At 46.0% G+C, this 16,918-nt stretch overlaps 2 protein-coding genes across 2 annotated transcripts in view; one reads left to right on the top strand and one right to left on the bottom strand.

Annotated features, from left to right (window-relative positions):
• LOC126419362 (glucose dehydrogenase [FAD, quinone]-like) overlaps nucleotides 1-11,825 on the top strand; it is a gene marked incomplete at its 5' end in the record, with an annotated part of 42,563 nt that extends 30,738 nt beyond the window's left edge. Inside the window, 2 exons of the mRNA XM_050086548.1 lie at nucleotides 1,938-2,220; nucleotides 10,215-11,825. Coding sequence (XP_049942505.1) covers nucleotides 1,938-2,220; nucleotides 10,215-11,825 — 1,894 coding nt within the window. The remainder of the gene's footprint in view (nucleotides 1-1,937; nucleotides 2,221-10,214) is intronic.
• LOC126419895 (flotillin-2) overlaps nucleotides 1-16,918 on the bottom strand; it is a 418,685-nt gene that overhangs the window by 378,454 nt on the left and 23,313 nt on the right. The window lies entirely within an intron of this gene.

The raw sequence follows: 16,918 nt of genomic DNA, 5'->3' as shown, positions 1-16,918 counted from the left end.
TTTGCTATTTATGCAGTACACTGAAGTGGGTCATTACGGATTAAGGCGTTCAAACGATCTTCGTCAAAGCCCGAAAGTCTTCCTGAACCTGGAGGGTCACAAATGTCAGAACTACCCTCCCTAAAACGAGAAAACTATTTTCTTGCCGTGCTCCGCTCAGTGGCCTTATCCCCACAGACGCCGCAAATGTTTCTGGACGCCACCGCTGTTGCCAGCCTCTACTGAACTCAAACAGAAGAATATGTCGGAAATGTTCCGGTTTCTCCACTTGGTATTCCATTTTCTGGAGTCCACAGCTCTACTCACTATCTCTAAATGACAAAATGACAATACGTTAAATCAAATAGCAACACTGAACTAGAAATAAAAAATGAAAATCGATAAATAAACCGACAGTAACCGATAACGACAAGCAAAACAAAAACGTTAAGAATTTATGCACCAACGTAATAAATTATCTATGAACGCTCATTTGCTTACTTGCCGTTTAGCCGTCAGCGAGAGCTTAGCCGTCAGCCAGAGCTACAAGATCACATGCTACTTGACTAAGTTATGTATTGTGAACCAGCCTTAAGAAATGCACTGCTGGCCACCCACAATGCAACACCGTGAGGGAAGGACCCAGGTCAGGTGCAATTTTCGGCATGCATCTGCGCCGACGACAGACACACGTGACCAGCACTTCAGCGCAGGCGCACATCACGGCCAACACTAGCGCCACCTGCAAGCGCTGTACAAAGGGAAAACAGGCGGCCGTGTGCAAGTATTGGCAATTTTTCTTTCGTGCCGTTGTTTTGCGTTAACAGGTTCAATACGATTTGTAGAAGACAGAGCGTCTTTCGAGCACATTTCCGAGTTCGACCGAGGAAGAATGGTTGCCTATAGGGATTGCGGATTGTCCTTGGGGGAAATCGGTGACCGTGTCGGACGGAACCAAGCAACTGTGACGCGGATCTGTAATCGCTGAATGCAGGAGGGATCGATTGCACCCACCTCGTTGCACCTCTACGTGTGACGAAAAGCTTATTGTGCGCACGGCAGTGATGGATCGCTCTGCCACATCAAGAGCCATACCACAACAGATTCGGTCTGTTGCGCAACAAGCAGTCCGCGCGTACCATCCGATGTCGTCTGCAGCAGAGTGGACTCTCCGTCCAGAAGGGGTCCATAGCTGCGGTTACCGCCGAGTCGACGCCACAGGTGTTTGCACCGTCAACGGTGCGATGAACGGCGGACACGAGCAATTGAACGGCACGACATCGTATTTATCGACGAATCCAGATTCTGCCTGCACCACCACGATGCTCGGATTAGAGTCTGGGGACACCATTGTGCGAAACTGTCGAACTGTTGCCCAGCGCGTCCCCATACCGCTCCTGCACCCGGTATTGCGGTTTGGGGCGGTATTGGATTGCATCCTCGCATCCCCTAGTACGCACGTGCCGTTAAAACTTACCAGTCAGCGTTACATCGCTGAAGCGTTGGAGCCTGCTGTCTTCACTTATCTTCGGAGCTTGCCGACGGCCACACACGAACGATATAATACGCGACCACACGTGACAAGTAATGTTCCAAACCTCTTCGCCGCCCACTGTATTGGATTGCTGCCTCGCTGTCTCTGTTCCCCCGATCTCTTCCCTGTCAGAGAGACTGGTCGATGATTGCGAAACGACTGACCCGAGATACACCACCCGCTGCTACACCAGATCTACTTTGGCAATAGGTGGAAGCGGCATGGACTGCTGTACCCCAGCAACACATCCAGAGCCTCTTTGATTCAATACCGAGGAATGTAGCAGCTGTTATAGCCAGCAACGGCGTCAACATTCAATACTGTTTTCATAATGTTTCTCACTTCACATGGGACGTGACGTTTGTACGACGTGTTTGGCTGTGATGTGTCCAGTCCTGGCTCGCCAGCAGTGCGCCGGTTGCAGGTACTCCAACGCGTCCGCCGACTGGCCGGACGTGCAGCTGTTCCTGGCGTCGTACGGCGACAACACGGACGGCGGGCTGTTCGGCAAGCGCGCGGCCGGCCTGCGCGACGACGTGTACGCGGCGGTGTTCGAGCCCGTCCTGTACCGCGACAGCTACTCCGTGCTGCCGCTGGTGCTGCGGCCGCGCTCCAGGGGCGCCGTCACGCTGCGCTCCAGGGACCCGCTCCAGCTGCCGCGCGTCGTGCCCAACTACTTCCAGGACCCGCACGACCTCCGCGTCCTCGTGAGTGCCGCCACAGCCAGCCGCCTCTCCTGCCTACTTGGCGGTCACACGCCAGTACACACGAGAACGTCAATTTTCTTCTTCTTCGCCCTCTACCTATCCATTCCTGAATCTAGTCCCGTTCCAGAGATTTCCACGTCGAGCTTTGCTAGCCGGTCTGGATCCAGTTTTTCCCGCACGTTCGCTGGACGGCGTCTCTCCATCTCGTGAGAGGACGTCCGATACTCCTCTGCCTCGGACGCCACTGCGTCAGTGTTTTGGCTAATTTGAAGCTGCTCCTGGGCGCGTGTCCTGCCAAATGCCACTTCAGTCCCTCTATCCGCTTGAGAAAGTCGTGGACCCCCGTTCCTCAGCCGGCCGGTGTGACCGTGCGGTTATAGGCGCTTCAGTCTGGAACCGCGTGACCGCTACGGTCGCAGGTTCGAATCCTGCCTCGGGCATGGATGTGTGTGATGTCCTTAGGTTAGTTAGGTTTAAGTAGTTCTATGTTCTAGGGGACTGATGACCACAGATGTTAAGTCCCATAGTGCTTAGAGCCATTTTTGAACCCCCGTTCCTCTCCTTATCTCTTCGTTCTTGACACTGTCTCTCACATTCACTCCAAGCATTGCTCTCTCTCTACTGACCTTTGCCAGACCCGGAGTCGATTTCCGCTGCTTGTTGGGTCATTGTTTCGAGCCCTTATGCTGTTACTGGCAGAATGCGCGTGTCATAAACCTCGCTCTCTGAATATAATGTTTTTTCAACGTATGTTTGCCCAGACATTTAATAAATGAACGAGAGGCGCTCAGAAAGTAATGCATTTTTTCCGAGCCTAAGTTGAATTTATTCAGGATTCCAACGCACCGTATTATCCCCCACTCTTTTGGCTACAAAACCCTATTTTTGAACATAGTCTCCGTTCAGTGCGACGGCCTTACACCAGGTACTGACAGGGCCTGTACTCCTGCACGGTACCACTCCACTGGTCGACGTCGCACCCAGCGTCTTGCTGCACCAGTCATCTCCCCGTCATCGACGTACTGTTTCTCGCGGAGAGCGTCCTTCATTGGGCCAAACAGGTGGAAGTCGGAAGATGCGAAAGTCGAGCTGTACGTTGGATGAGGAAGAGCAGTCCAGTGAGGTATTGTGGACTGCTATCGGGTGCGCGGACTCGTGTCAGGCCTTGCGTTGTCATGGAGAGGGAGAAGTCTGTTTGCATCTTTGTGGCGCTGAACACGCTGAAGCACACTGCAGGATCACAGCTGTGTGCGGCAGGTCGGCCAGGCCTGGGCGACGTCGCTGCGACGACGACAGACGCCTGCCTCCTGCAACGACTTGCCGTGCTTCGCCCGCTGTCGCATATCCGCAAACATTCTGCGAGCGCCTGCACACATCTGTGATGCTCTCATTTTCCGCCCAAAGAAGCTCAGTGACAGCTCTCTGGTTCTGGCGCACCTCTGTCACAGACGCTACTCTGACGGCCAGCTACAGCGCCGCTACCTTTCAGAACTTTATGAAACTGTAACAGCTGAAGCGGAAATATTCCACAATGTCCCACAAGAAATTCCAAATTTTTCAGACGAAACTGGTGGAGAAAAGAAGTATTGTATTGGTAGAGCACTTGCCCGCGAAAGGCAAAGGTCCCGAGTTCGAGTCTCGGTCGGGCACACAGTTTTAATCTGCCAGGAAGTTTCATATCAGCGCACACTCCGCTGCAGAGTGAAAATCTCATTCTGGAAGTATTGTATTGCTTATTGAAAGTCTCTCGTATTTATTCGCCACGATCGCGATTGCGGTCTACTATGCCATTCTCAAGTGACGTGTGTCGTTTCTCTAAGAGGACACTGTGTTCAAGTCAATTATGTTTACATACTACATTTGTACGTGGTGGGTAAAGTGAAACTGGCCCGCATAAGACTGACGCGGAATGAGCCCATCTTAATGAACAGAATTGCCCGTCACAGTAAATGCTCGAAATGGCGAATTCGATGCACCACTCTGTTAGCTCACATGTTTCTGAGTGATTGAATCAGGACTTTTGGATCCTCGGCTTTTTTTCTTCAAATGAGACGTGGTTCAGCCTGTCGGGGTATGTGGACTCACAGAACGTGCGCTATCACGCATCAGAAAATCTCCATCAGTACTTTGAACAGCTGTTGCACAGTATCAATACTGGTGCTTGCTGCACAAAGTCTCATGGCTGCATCGTTACACGGCTCTTATCCAAATCGCTAATGCTAACCGGAGTGCCTGGAAACGGTTTAATCCATTTTGTGATCAACTCATAGGATATGAACAACTGTATGCACATTTTTCAGCTAAACGGAGCAACAGCACACACTGCCTCGACACACTTGTGACGAGAGGAAGAGGTGTCTTGGTGATGAGTGGATGGACGGTCAGCTGAGGCAGAGCAGTCCCCGCGCCATCCAGATCGCCTGACCTCCCTCCCTGTGATTGTTACCTGTGGGGGAAACTGAAGGGTCAGGTGTACTCAAATAACCCTCACACACAGGAAGAGATGCAGCAGAGCACTGAACGCGCTGTTACTGCTCTCCATCGGGGAGAGTTGCTACGCGTGTCACACAGTTTGCGCGGCTCTACACGGTGGCCGTTTCCAGTACCTTCTGTGATGTCCACTGACAAGGATCAATCCCGCGCCGGTCTTACTGTAAATACAGGGTGTTTATTAAATTAGTTACACAAAGTAACCTTTAATTGTGGAAAAGGTAAATAACTTTACAGAAAGGTTTGATACAGAACTGAATGCACTATATCTTCAACTTTTATTTCCAGTGTCCAGTGCGGCAACCTTTTATAGCTCGACAAATTTCCCCTCTGGAATCAATTTCCTGCCAAATCCTGTGAATCATTTCTTGGTGTGAGACAACTGCTTGTGTTATCCATTGTCGTATTTCCTCGACGTTTCCCGGAAGCGGAGGAACAAACACGCCGTCTTTAATGAAATCCCATACATCGGAGTCCAATGAGGTTAAATCAGGTGATCGTGATGGGACGTGCCAAATCGCCAGATTCCTACGGAGGTACGCGACAGTTTCACGATGATAATATAGTGGCGCGCCATCTTGCTGGAAAATAAATCCTGTGCCCATATTCTGTTGTCACTGACACATTAGATAATGTTCAAGCACGTCCAGGGACGATATGGCAGTTACAGTTGACTCGGCACAAAAAAAAAACCTAAATCTTACAGATTACAGCGCAAAACACATTTACATGTTCGATTACGTAACGTGGTTCCTGCTCACCCCATGTCCTAACATTATGCAGATTCACATCACGTATCGAAAGTGGCTTCGTCACTGAACAATATTTTACTAAGAAAATCACCTGCAGCCTGCATTTTGTTAAACATTTCTGCACAGAACTCAGCTCGTTTTTCTTTGACACTTTCTCTTAAAGCTTGCCACAGTTCCAGTTTGAAGGGTTTGGATGACAGGGGCGTACGCAATCCTAAGTGTAAGCTGGCACGCCTCGTTGATTTATCCGGACCGTGAATGTAAGACTGGCAGACTTGTTCAACTGATGAGTCAGAGACCGCTCGTCGACCCTGATTCGGAGTCCTGGGGATGCCCATACAGTTTTGGTTAAATGGTGGTACCAGTTAATGGCAGTTTGTCTCTGTGATATTTAGTCATGAACTGTCTCTGGACTGTAGTAACGTATTTGGATTCACGATACCATAAACGACGCTGTGCCGTTGTAAGACTAACAGTGTTAGGCGAGAATAAAACTTGAAGATATACTACACCCACCGCTGTATCAAACATTCCTCTAAGCTGTTAACCCTTTTCACAATTAAAGGTTACTTTATATAACGAATTTATGAACTCCTTGTATTTTCTGAGCCTGTTTTATTTTACGATCCTGTATAATACGACAGAAGACTGTCATTTGTATAAAAGAACGTAGCACTTCATGTAATAATTAATATCGAATCCATGCCACCCGTTTACATAATTTTTACTTTGCGTCCACCAGGTGTGACATTTGGTAACAAAATTTCTCGATTCGACCACTGTGTTCTACACCTGCTGTAACATTTAACAGGAGCAAGAATCTAAATCCTTCAACACTATCGCAACGCATTTCATTCATCCAAGTTTATGAAAGCATAAATAGTAAAGCATATGGCTACATATTAAAATCAAGTAAAAAATGCACTTCGAACTAAAGACTATGGAATCGATTCCCGTTTGGGAAGGCGACAATTTTTCTTCTTTAAATTTCTTTAAAGTCAGTACCGCCATTTGACTGTTGTTTATTTGCAGTGTTACATTTACACTTACACGATCATGATTTCGGCTTCAAAGTGCCATTATCAAGTGTTTTAAGTGTTATACAGTGCCTAAGATGGCATACTCTCGTATTTAAAATACACTATTAGACACATTGTCTAAGAGTCGATATTTCTGGTAAAACCTACTAATTGTTCCATCAGTGAGTATACCATCATGACTAAATTATTAAATTTTTCTTCTCTTTCAGTCTGGCGCTTTTAATTCAGAGCGTAAGGACAGTAATCAGTGCTGCCAAATTAAATGCCTGCTGGAACAAAGCGCTGATTACTCCTTGCTGCTGGTCGCTGCAACCAAACGACACCCAATCTCGCGCTCCGTTACTCCGTAAGGGCTAGAGAGCAAGAGAATGCAAAAAACAGGGAGAAGCAGAAACTCGAAACAGCCGTCTATGTTTTTCACTATATGCTGTCTTAAGAAAGAGACAAATGACTATTTAAAAACGATAGTTTATGTGCAGATTGGTAATGTCTAGATAAATTTCCCTTACAAAACCTCAGTAACAACTAAAAACAGAAAGGATGTCCAAATTCTGAAGCCAATATCCAGTTTTCTTTAATATCTTGGTTGCAAAATATTACCTAGAGCAGATATACAAAAAATGGCTGCATTTAAACGTATGATCTACCGAAAGCCTGAAAACCCCCTTCTGCAGTGCGGACCACTCAGAGACGAGCAGGCAGAGAGTCGGCGAGGTGCTGGCAGCCGTGTGCAGCCGCGGAGACTCCACAGCCGCGCCGCGTTCCTCGGCTGAGGATCCATTGCGCCAACAGCCTGATCGAGGTTGTCCCACAGACCCTCGATTGGGTTTTAATCCGGCGAGTTTGGTGGCCATTTTTGAGACCGTGTCCGTAAAGGCTTCACGGGTTAGGTTTGCCAGTTTAGCCTGAACTGCAAGTTGTAGGGATGACTTTATCTAGTTTTCTTTATCAACAGAGTGAGATCTGCTCTGGCTTAAGGCACAAACTGTGAAAAGAGATGGATAATTTCAAGTAATTTTATGTTGTGGCTGAAAGTATTTGTTACAGTGTCTGATCCACAGTATCTGGACACTTATTTGTGCTCATTAATATGAGGGCTGGAGCTCTGTTGAGGAGTCCTTCAATAAGATGTCTCATTGTCTATGGAGAAACGGCTGCCCATTCTTCCTCAAGTGCTGGAACCCGAGAAGGCAGTGATGCTGGAGCTTGGCGTCTGAAGCGAAGTCGACGCTGTAGCTCACTCCACAGGCGTTCCATTGGCTCCAGTTCGGGACTCTGGACAGGCCAGTCAATTGCGAGAACCTAATTGTCCAAAAACCATTGCCCCACAGATGGTGCTTTATGACAGCGTGGATTGTCATGTCGAACCAAGCAAACATCGTCTCCGAACTGTTCCTCTACTGTACGCAGTACAAGGATTATAGCTCATAAGTCTGTCTGTATTAGAATCGTACAATATCAATGTATCTGAGAAAAAAAAAAAACGAAGAAAAGACATCACTGTTGGCACTATACATCCACGTGTCTGATTTCTACAGGGTACAGAGTGATTCACTTGTTGCTAGTCATCCACTATGCAGTGATGTTGATCTTTACACCACCTCGACATTGTGAGATTGTACTGCCTTCCTTAGGACTCCCTATGCACATTCATTGTGCTAGGTGGACTGTGGCTAGCACTTTGGAGCTCACGGGTGATTCCTTCCGCTGATTTCACGCCAATTTTTTACAGCCACCCTTCGCAATGCTCGACGGTTTCTGTCCATCAGTACAGGCGGCCTGCCTCTTTTTGATGTAACTGTGGTTGGTCGTTTGCATTTCCACTTCACTATTGCATCACCAACAGTCGACCTGGGCAGCTTCAGGATGGTTGAAATGTCCATGCTCCGGAGACATCAAGTTGTCAGTCACTGATTGCTGCTGACCTCCCCACTCTGCTGACACTGCTCGTCTCTTGGCAACACAATCCTCCCCGCCTCCTACCGACTGGCGGCTCTCTGAACATTTAGTGGCCAATTCTGCCTTACGTTCGGATGTCCGTATACTTTTCATCATACACTGTATGTTACATCAGAACCAATTTCGATTAGATTTAAATCGAATGATTGCATCGATCTTAGTTTGGCATGAAGAGTTCAGAATCTGACGGAGTTATTTCATAAGAGTCAAGACCTAGTTAATTATCACTGTTAATTGGACTAGTTGTTAGTTACACGTTCCATAAATCATTTGATTGATTCTTTTATCCAAATGATATCGAGCGAGTGAGTTTACACTCACTTCGTCTTCAGGCCGCGAGTGGCCTACCGGGACCATCCTCGGAGGATGGATGCGGAGGGGCGTGTGGTCAGCACACCGCTCTCCCGGTCGTTATGATGGTATTCTTGACCGAAGCCGCTACTACTCGGTCGAGTAGCTCCTCAATTGGCGTCACGAGGCTGAGTGCACCCAGAAAAATGGCAAGAGCTCTTGGCGGAAGGATGGTCACCCATCCAAGTGCCGGCCACGCCCGACAGCGCTTAACTTCGGTGATCTCACGGGAACCGGTGTATCCACTGCGGCAAGGCCGAATCAGTTTACAGGATATTTTAATATGGTTACTGTTAACATTAATGAACTTTTGGTCCTTCTCATACAACTATGTTTAAAAATATTTTTTTTTTACTAGCTAGAAGGTTTTAAATGGAAATTCGTCAGTCGAACAGAATGAGCTGTCCAGGGCTGTCACACATTTTATGGTATTGTACAAATGATAATTTTTGTTGCTGCATATTGATATCCTTTCTGAGCCACTGACGACTTTAATAGTGGGTAATAACGGTTATTTTTCCCACTTCTGTGGAAAGTTCCTCTGATATTCTCAAACTAGGGTGGATTATTTATGACTAATTTAATTAGCGAATATATGTATTGTGACAGTGCAGTTAAAATGCCCAGCTACTTGAAGGCGTGCGTACATGACGTCCATCGGTTAACACCACAAATCACACTTACTGCTCGGTTTTGTGCAATCAGTATTCTCTAAGAAGTCAGTTAGCGTAGAAAATAATTCCACAAGACACTAATGAATGGAAATAAGCAAAAAATGTCAGGAGGTTAAGCCTTTCGTTTCCAAGATTAGCAATATAAACAGCAAAAATTGTTGAACTTAATTGCTTGAGAAACTCAGTAATACACTCCTTCTGGTTCAAGTTTTTATCAGTATGTACACCCAAAAATGTAGAGCATTCTATCCTATTTACTGACTCCTGCTCTTGTGGTACATCAATTGTTGATTTGACTATTTTTTGTACAGAACTGAATATAATATGGATTTTTCTTCAAATTTAGGCAGAGTCGATTTCTGAGAAGTACTTTGTAGTTACTTTATCTCTAATGGATTTTGTTGTAAAATTAATATCGCCTGCTAAAAGTATCAATCCTGCTTCTCGAATGTTAAGTGGAAGCTCATTCTCTTGTGTGAGGAACAATAGTGGACCCAATATTGAACCCTGTGCGACTCCTTCGCCGATTTCTCCCCAATCAATAAAATTTTCTACTCCTCCAACATTATCTGAATTATTCAGCACATCTTTTCGTATTCTGTTCTTTAAGTATGATGCATACCAACTGTGTGTAAAATCATCAAATACATAAGACTCGAGTTTTTCTGGACGCGGATGTTTACATTCGAGAGTGTGATAATAATACTGTTTTCACTTGTCGCCGACAGGTGGAAGGAATGAAGTTCGCGATGGCGCTGAGCAAGACGAAGGTGATGCGCCGGCTGGGCGCCAGGCTGAACCAGCGCCCACTGCCCGGCTGCGAGCACGCGGGCGCCGTCGGCTCGGACGAGTACTGGGCGTGCGCGGCGCGCCACTACACGCAGACCATCTACCACCCGGTCGGCACCTGCAAGATGGGCCCCCACACCGACCCGGAGGCCGTCGTCGACCACCGCCTGCGCGTCTACGGCGTGCGGCGGCTGCGCGTCGTCGACGCCTCCATCATGCCCCACATCGTCAGCGGCAACACCAACGCGCCCACCGTCATGATCGCCGAGAAGGCCGCCGACATGATCAAGGAGGACTGGGGAGAGCTCCACGACCGAGAGTGGTCCGACGAAGAGGAGCGCACCTGGGACGTCGATGGCAGCGCACAGCGGCAGAAGCGGTTCTCCAAGGAGTTTCAATCCAAGGATGCAGAAGAGATGAACTGGAGCCAACAAGTAGAGTCCCAGTGGCCCGCCAAACAGTTCCCGAGTCCGCAATCTGAAGAAATGGACGGGACCCGTCAACTAGACCTTACCTCTTCTTCTAACGAACATCAACCCCCGATCACTGAAGTGGGCTGGTCGCATCGTGATGAAAATGTTAAGTCCCAGGTTACTCGTGACAGGAACTGGAGCGACCTGTATGAGAACGAGGGTCTTTACGGCGACTTCAAAGGGCGCGATGATACAGAAGTCCAGGGTAGCTATTCTGAAAAACAGCAGCATAGCGCAATTGAACCACCAGGCACTGATGAGGAAAATGAGGGCTACAAACTGGAACAGCAATGGATCTCCAGCGCCTTCCAACCTCTTAAATTCGAACAGAACAGTAACAAGCACGAAACGGATAATGAGTTGACATCCGATGTTCTACAGCCAGCAGAAATTCATCAGAAAGCTCAAGGACAGGGTCCGAAAGAAATAATATGGCACTCTTATATCATGGGGCCAAAGGTCATCAAAAGCAAGGAGCAGAGCTTACAAAAGAAGTGGTCTTTGGATGCAGCAGTGCTTCCAGAATTAATGAGAGACACGAAGCCTGAAAATATTGAACATTTCGTTCCTTCAGACCAGACGAACGCAAAATCTATAGTTAAAAGTTCAAATGCCTTCTCTGGACAAAATGAGAAGATTGGAACCACATGGCTCTCTGAAGAAACACGTAAGCCAGAGATTGAGAGGAACGATTTCTACGACGCCAGTCGACCGAAGTCGCCTAGCGAGAAACGTAAGCAACTAGGCGACGTGTCTAAAAGGAAATGGACTTCTGAACATCAGAAGGCTTTGGTATCCAAACAAAAGAAGGAGGGAGAGAAAACGAAAAACATGTGGCTGACAGAAGAAACTCAGAGCACCATTATGGGACAAAAGGACTGGAATCGACAGACAGCAACCAAACTATTTTCGGAGGGGTCTGGACAACTAGTTCCCGAAGATCTTTCGTGGACAGACAGTTTCGTAAAGCCGTACTCTGGCAATCTTAAGTACTCCGTCTCTGAACGAAATGGTAAGACCACTACGATGTGGTTATCAGAAAAAATTCAACCAGCTATCGTTGAAGAAATGGGATAGAGAGATAAAATGTCATTAGCCAATTGAAACGCTTCGTCACTACGATAAAGTTTGGAACAGCAACGATTGAAATATATTGCTTACTGCGGCAGCATGTGCCTCACTCACTGTATCGGTTACTTTGTTATGAGATTTTTCCGTCAAAGAAATGTTAAAGAACATTAGGCTTTGGTGATTAAAGACAATGAATAGACCGCACCGAAGTGTAGTTATAATGAAATGACCAAAAGGAACGAGTGGAGAGATGGTACTGAAGATGCACTCGTTCACTGAGGAGTCAAACAGCTTTTTTCTTCGTGGTGTGTTCCTTAGAATGAAGTGGCTAAACAGAAGTGATATCAGACTCCAGTCCAATCGATACCCACTGAGTAAACCATTCAGTAAGCATCCTGAGAAACCGTTACTGTGGATCACGTAATGGTATAAGCCGCATTTAAGGAACTTCGCTAGCAGAAAAGTCGACGAATTTTACTAATCAAAAATCAAAGTTCATGAGACTGAAAGAAAAAGCAGAATAACACTGGAGCCTGGGAAACAGTACACCTCAGCTATAGAGGCAGGACAGCTGTGGGTAAGGGGCCGTGTGATGAACTCCAACGTCTGCTTTCTTCTGATAACGCGGGTAGGTGTTTATGCACATACGTACGCTTCGTGGAACTGCAGACCATCAGTTGAAGGTCAAAAGCCCTTAACAGACAATGATGAACTTTGTTACTTTGTCGCGAGAACACAGCGAACGACGTCAATGCAGCGTGAAATAGGATAGTGCAAATAATAGTGTTATTTAAGAAAAGTGCAAAGACGGATAAATGATGTAATTTATACAGAGACAACGTGTCGCCATATACTACGATCCGTGAAACTGTGCTTTGATAAACACATTGTGTACCAAAAGTTCACACGTATCGTTCCACTGCACTGGAATGTATTCCTTCTAGCCTTCTGGGAACAGACTCAGTGCTTACACGTCACAAGTGAGGCCTGAGCGCCTCCATCCCCTGCGAGCAGCGAGCTGTCCGTGCCGTCTACCCCAGCACGCCTCGACAACTGACGCTTGCGGGGAGTTGGGGCTTTCCCTCGCTCCCTGAGACGTACTGCCTGGACCCGAGAACCAGTCGCGCACACTGTGTCAAACCGTCGCGCGTAATCACCGGTTTGCTGCACTCGAGTGTTCTCGAGATAGAGACGGTAACTTTGAATATTCATTTACCGCTTCAGCTTGGAGATCTTCCTTGCTCTGCGAAATAGGACAAGTGCCCGCAGAGGACATCATTTTCACAGAACGATGTAACGCTAAAGCCTCTCCTAAGAGAAGTGGAATATTGGTGCGTTTTCATGCAACAGAACAAACGTTAGTGACAATTCAGAGCTATATAAGACAGTACTCGAGAAGTTTTCTACGAACGCCGTTGTCAGTAATATACAAACTGTTCTATTTATAATTTCCTATTTGTTCTAGCATCTGAAAGTAATTGTACAAAACACATCTTATTCAAAATTTTCTTAGCTGTTAGCTTCTTTTATAAGCAAGGAAAAATCTCCTCTGTTCGATGCCACTGACACCTCATAACTATTAACCCGTAGTACGCTTTGGGAAATTTAAGGCTGAGTGAATACATGCTACGCATTTGATCCTGTTACAGCCTGTCACTTCGATAATCTGAATACTGGAACTCTGCGCAACAATCACTCGGGTTTTGTATGTCATGCTTCAGTTCCATACAGATTTAGTTCCTCGGAAACCGTCAATTAAGCACATACCTTAGCGCTTGTTCAGCGACACACGAAGACCACTAATAACCTTTTACGGCTAACGATTTCGTCATTTAACGACTCAAACTTCTAGAACGTGTACTTCCTACTTTCTATGTGAAAGTTCCGTGGCAGTTTTCTTCTTAGGAACAACTGTCCTTCATACTTTGTTGGTACTGCAGCTCAGACCTTGACAACAGTACACATTCCTTAGAGTACGAACAGAGTGTTGTGGTAATGCATCTTTATTAGTGTCTCTACAAGATAATTACGTAAGAACGTAAATGTTCGACGCCGATTTTTAAAGAGAATGTGTTACATTTCAATACGCAAAAACTCGACATATAAACAGCTAAATGACTTAAGTTACACTTGTATTTAAAAGCAATAGCATTGGTTACTGATTTGTGTAATGATGTAAAAACTTATTTCGTTGATAAAAAAGACATGATTATTTTTTGAATCTCGCTGTGCGAAAAGATTGTTGTCAAATAAAGAATTCGCTTTGTTGTACCTACTTAGAACTCAAAATCTGACTTTCCTCGTAGTAAATTTTTCACCATCAGCCGTGACGACTTAATGAGGTTAAACACTTCGTCTGAAGCAATAAAATGATCTAAAAATTTCGAATGAGGTAAGAAGTACGGATCAAGCATTTCTGCGTCATTTTTCTGTTTATTCCGTTAAATATAAAAACTACAGGTTTGCTCTACTTGATCATTTATGTGTATTCATAGATCTATAAAAAAAAGTACTTTGCATTCCCTCCTGTCCACGCCAAGTTCTCATGTTTTGCCACCCTGAAACGGAAGCAGTTGCTGAGAAGTTCACTTTTCTGTAATCCTCAACACGGTAGCCACATCTCGAGGTGGAGAAGTAGTTTACGTATAAAAGCCAGAACTCGCGGGGAGCTGGAATTTAAACGTCAGTCACTGTCATGGCAACATAGAACATGAGAGGCGAGGTGGGGGTGGGGGGTGGGGCGCCACTATGAACAAATGTTCTGACTTTAACACTCTGAGCAAGTAGTGGAGGATAGATAACATTAGTAAAAAAAAATGTGTGTACTTGGATTTTTATAATCGCCATCAACAAACGGTAAATTTGAAGTTTTCTCGTACTCGCTTATAACTTTCGATGCATCCCTTTCCCCACAAGGGGGAGGGGATTAGTGTTTAACGTCCCGTCGACAACCAAGTCATTATAGACGGAGCACAAGCTCTGACTGGGCAAGGACGGGACAGGAAAGCGGCCGTGCCCTTCCAAACGAACCATCATGGCACTCGCCTTAAACGATTTAGGGAAATTATGGAAAACGTAAATGAGGCTGGCCGGACATGGGTTTGACCTGTCGTCCTCCCGAACGCGAGTCCACTGTGCTAACCAATGCGCTACCCCCGTCGCAGAGTCCACTACATCAGACTGGCAGGTTTGCCTGTCTTCCGGTTGAAGAGATACGTCATGCATTTTGTGTGACTTCAGTGGAAACGCTGGCATAGGTCCAGAGATTATTAGCTGGAGGCTGTGACCAAAAAAAAATTGAGGTCGGGGACGAAGCCAGCTCCACCTCGACACCAACTGCTGGGAAGCCTGCCGCGGCGGATTGCACACGGAGCAGGCTGGTCGACCTTGAGCACTGGCGCAGCAAAATCCGTCTGTGTGTGTGTGTGTGTGTGTGTGTGTGTGTGTGTGTGTGTGGTGCTCTTATGAGACAACTTTCATAGCAGTATAAGCATTCTTGAGCGTGTGGGCTGAAAAGTAACCGCTTTTATACATTACATCCAGCCACGGAGGCATTCGCACACAGAGAGATGTTCTCTGTAGAATACGGTCTCGACAATGTCATCCTCCGATAAGTGATTGGAATTAATGTCCCGATCGCTTGCACACATTAATCATACAGAATCGACACATTACTATCCTTTCGTTTTGTGCGAGGATAGACCACAATTAATTTTAAATAAGTACGAGAAATCATTAAAAAAACTAGACATTTCATGCCGAGCCAGTCCAAAAAATCCATTTGCTATCGTCTAATTAGGACATATGCTCACTACTCTATTTCGCTTAATGAAGAAAACCATATTCGGTGCTCAGTGTGCTGCAGAGAGCAATACGAAGGTTGGAAGTTTGATAGTGACAACTATTTATTTGCAACTCATACAAAACAGATACATGTTTCAAAGTTTCACTGTCCTTCAAAGAAGTCATTAGCATTGTGTATCATCGGTTGTCAGCCAAGTGGAAGTTGTAGGATGCTCTCAGCAGCGCCTGGTGTGTAGATAGTTCGAGTGGAGCGGTCCACTGCCTGACGAATCTCTGTAACAGCTCTGAAGCTAGTGCCATGAAGTGCTTCCTTCAATTTAGGACGCAAGTGGAGTCACAAGGAGTAAAGTTCGGGGACTGTGATGGGTGGCAGAACACTTTCCAGTCTCATCGAACGAGAAAATGAATAAGTTGCGCCATATTTGCCCGACCATTGCCCTGCAAAATGATGGGCGGGTTCTGCAGAAAGTGTCGTCACTTCCTTCCCTAAGCACTTCATTTTTGGAACACAGCCTGCGACCAGCTTAGAGTAGGGAGCAAATGGCGCACGTTGTGACTGATTGTTCGATCGTTTGAGCTGCAAACTGCTGGTCCCCCCACCACACACAAGCCCTTGTGATTCAACTTGATTCTTTAATTGCAGGGAGCACTTCACGGCATTCGCTTCACACCTGTTACAGAGATTCGTAAGGCAGTAGACCCCTCCCTCTCACTGCCAACATAACTGGCGCTGCTACAACTGGCAGCACTTAATCCTCTTGACTTTTCTGAAAGAAAGTAAAACTCTGAAACATGTATCTGTTTTTGTAAAAGTCGTTAACGGTCAGCACTATTAAAGCTCCAATCCTCGCAGATCACCAGTCAGATCTTCAGGTACTTCGCTCTACTCTCCACAGTAACGACGTTGCAACATTGTTGTTCTAATCTGAATGTAGATAATGTACTGCTAACAGCTTGAATTCCTGAAATCAGAACTACTTTGTACCTACATTTGAACGGTCCGTCGTATTAGAAGTTCTATCGACATTTCTAAAATGTCATCATTACGGCCCAGATTTTAATTACCTAAAAACTAGCGAAATATGCTAGCATTTATGACCTAAAACTTACATAAATATGACCTTAAAAATAAAATATGACTTAATAGAAGTTTATTTAAAGCATTCTTGCTTGTTTAATTAATTTTTTATTCACCATAAAGTAATACAAATTCACTTCTCACAATATTGTAAGTATAGTTCTTTCTTTCTGTAGGGTTTGTGGCTAATTTGCACCTATTTTTTGAATGTCTGAAT

Source organism: Schistocerca serialis, chromosome 9, assembly GCF_023864345.2.
Source record: "Schistocerca serialis cubense isolate TAMUIC-IGC-003099 chromosome 9, iqSchSeri2.2, whole genome shotgun sequence".
NCBI classification, from domain to species: Eukaryota; Metazoa; Arthropoda; class Insecta; order Orthoptera; family Acrididae; genus Schistocerca; species Schistocerca serialis.
Note: the sequence above shows the minus strand (reverse complement) of the source record. Positions and strands in the feature narration are given on the sequence as shown.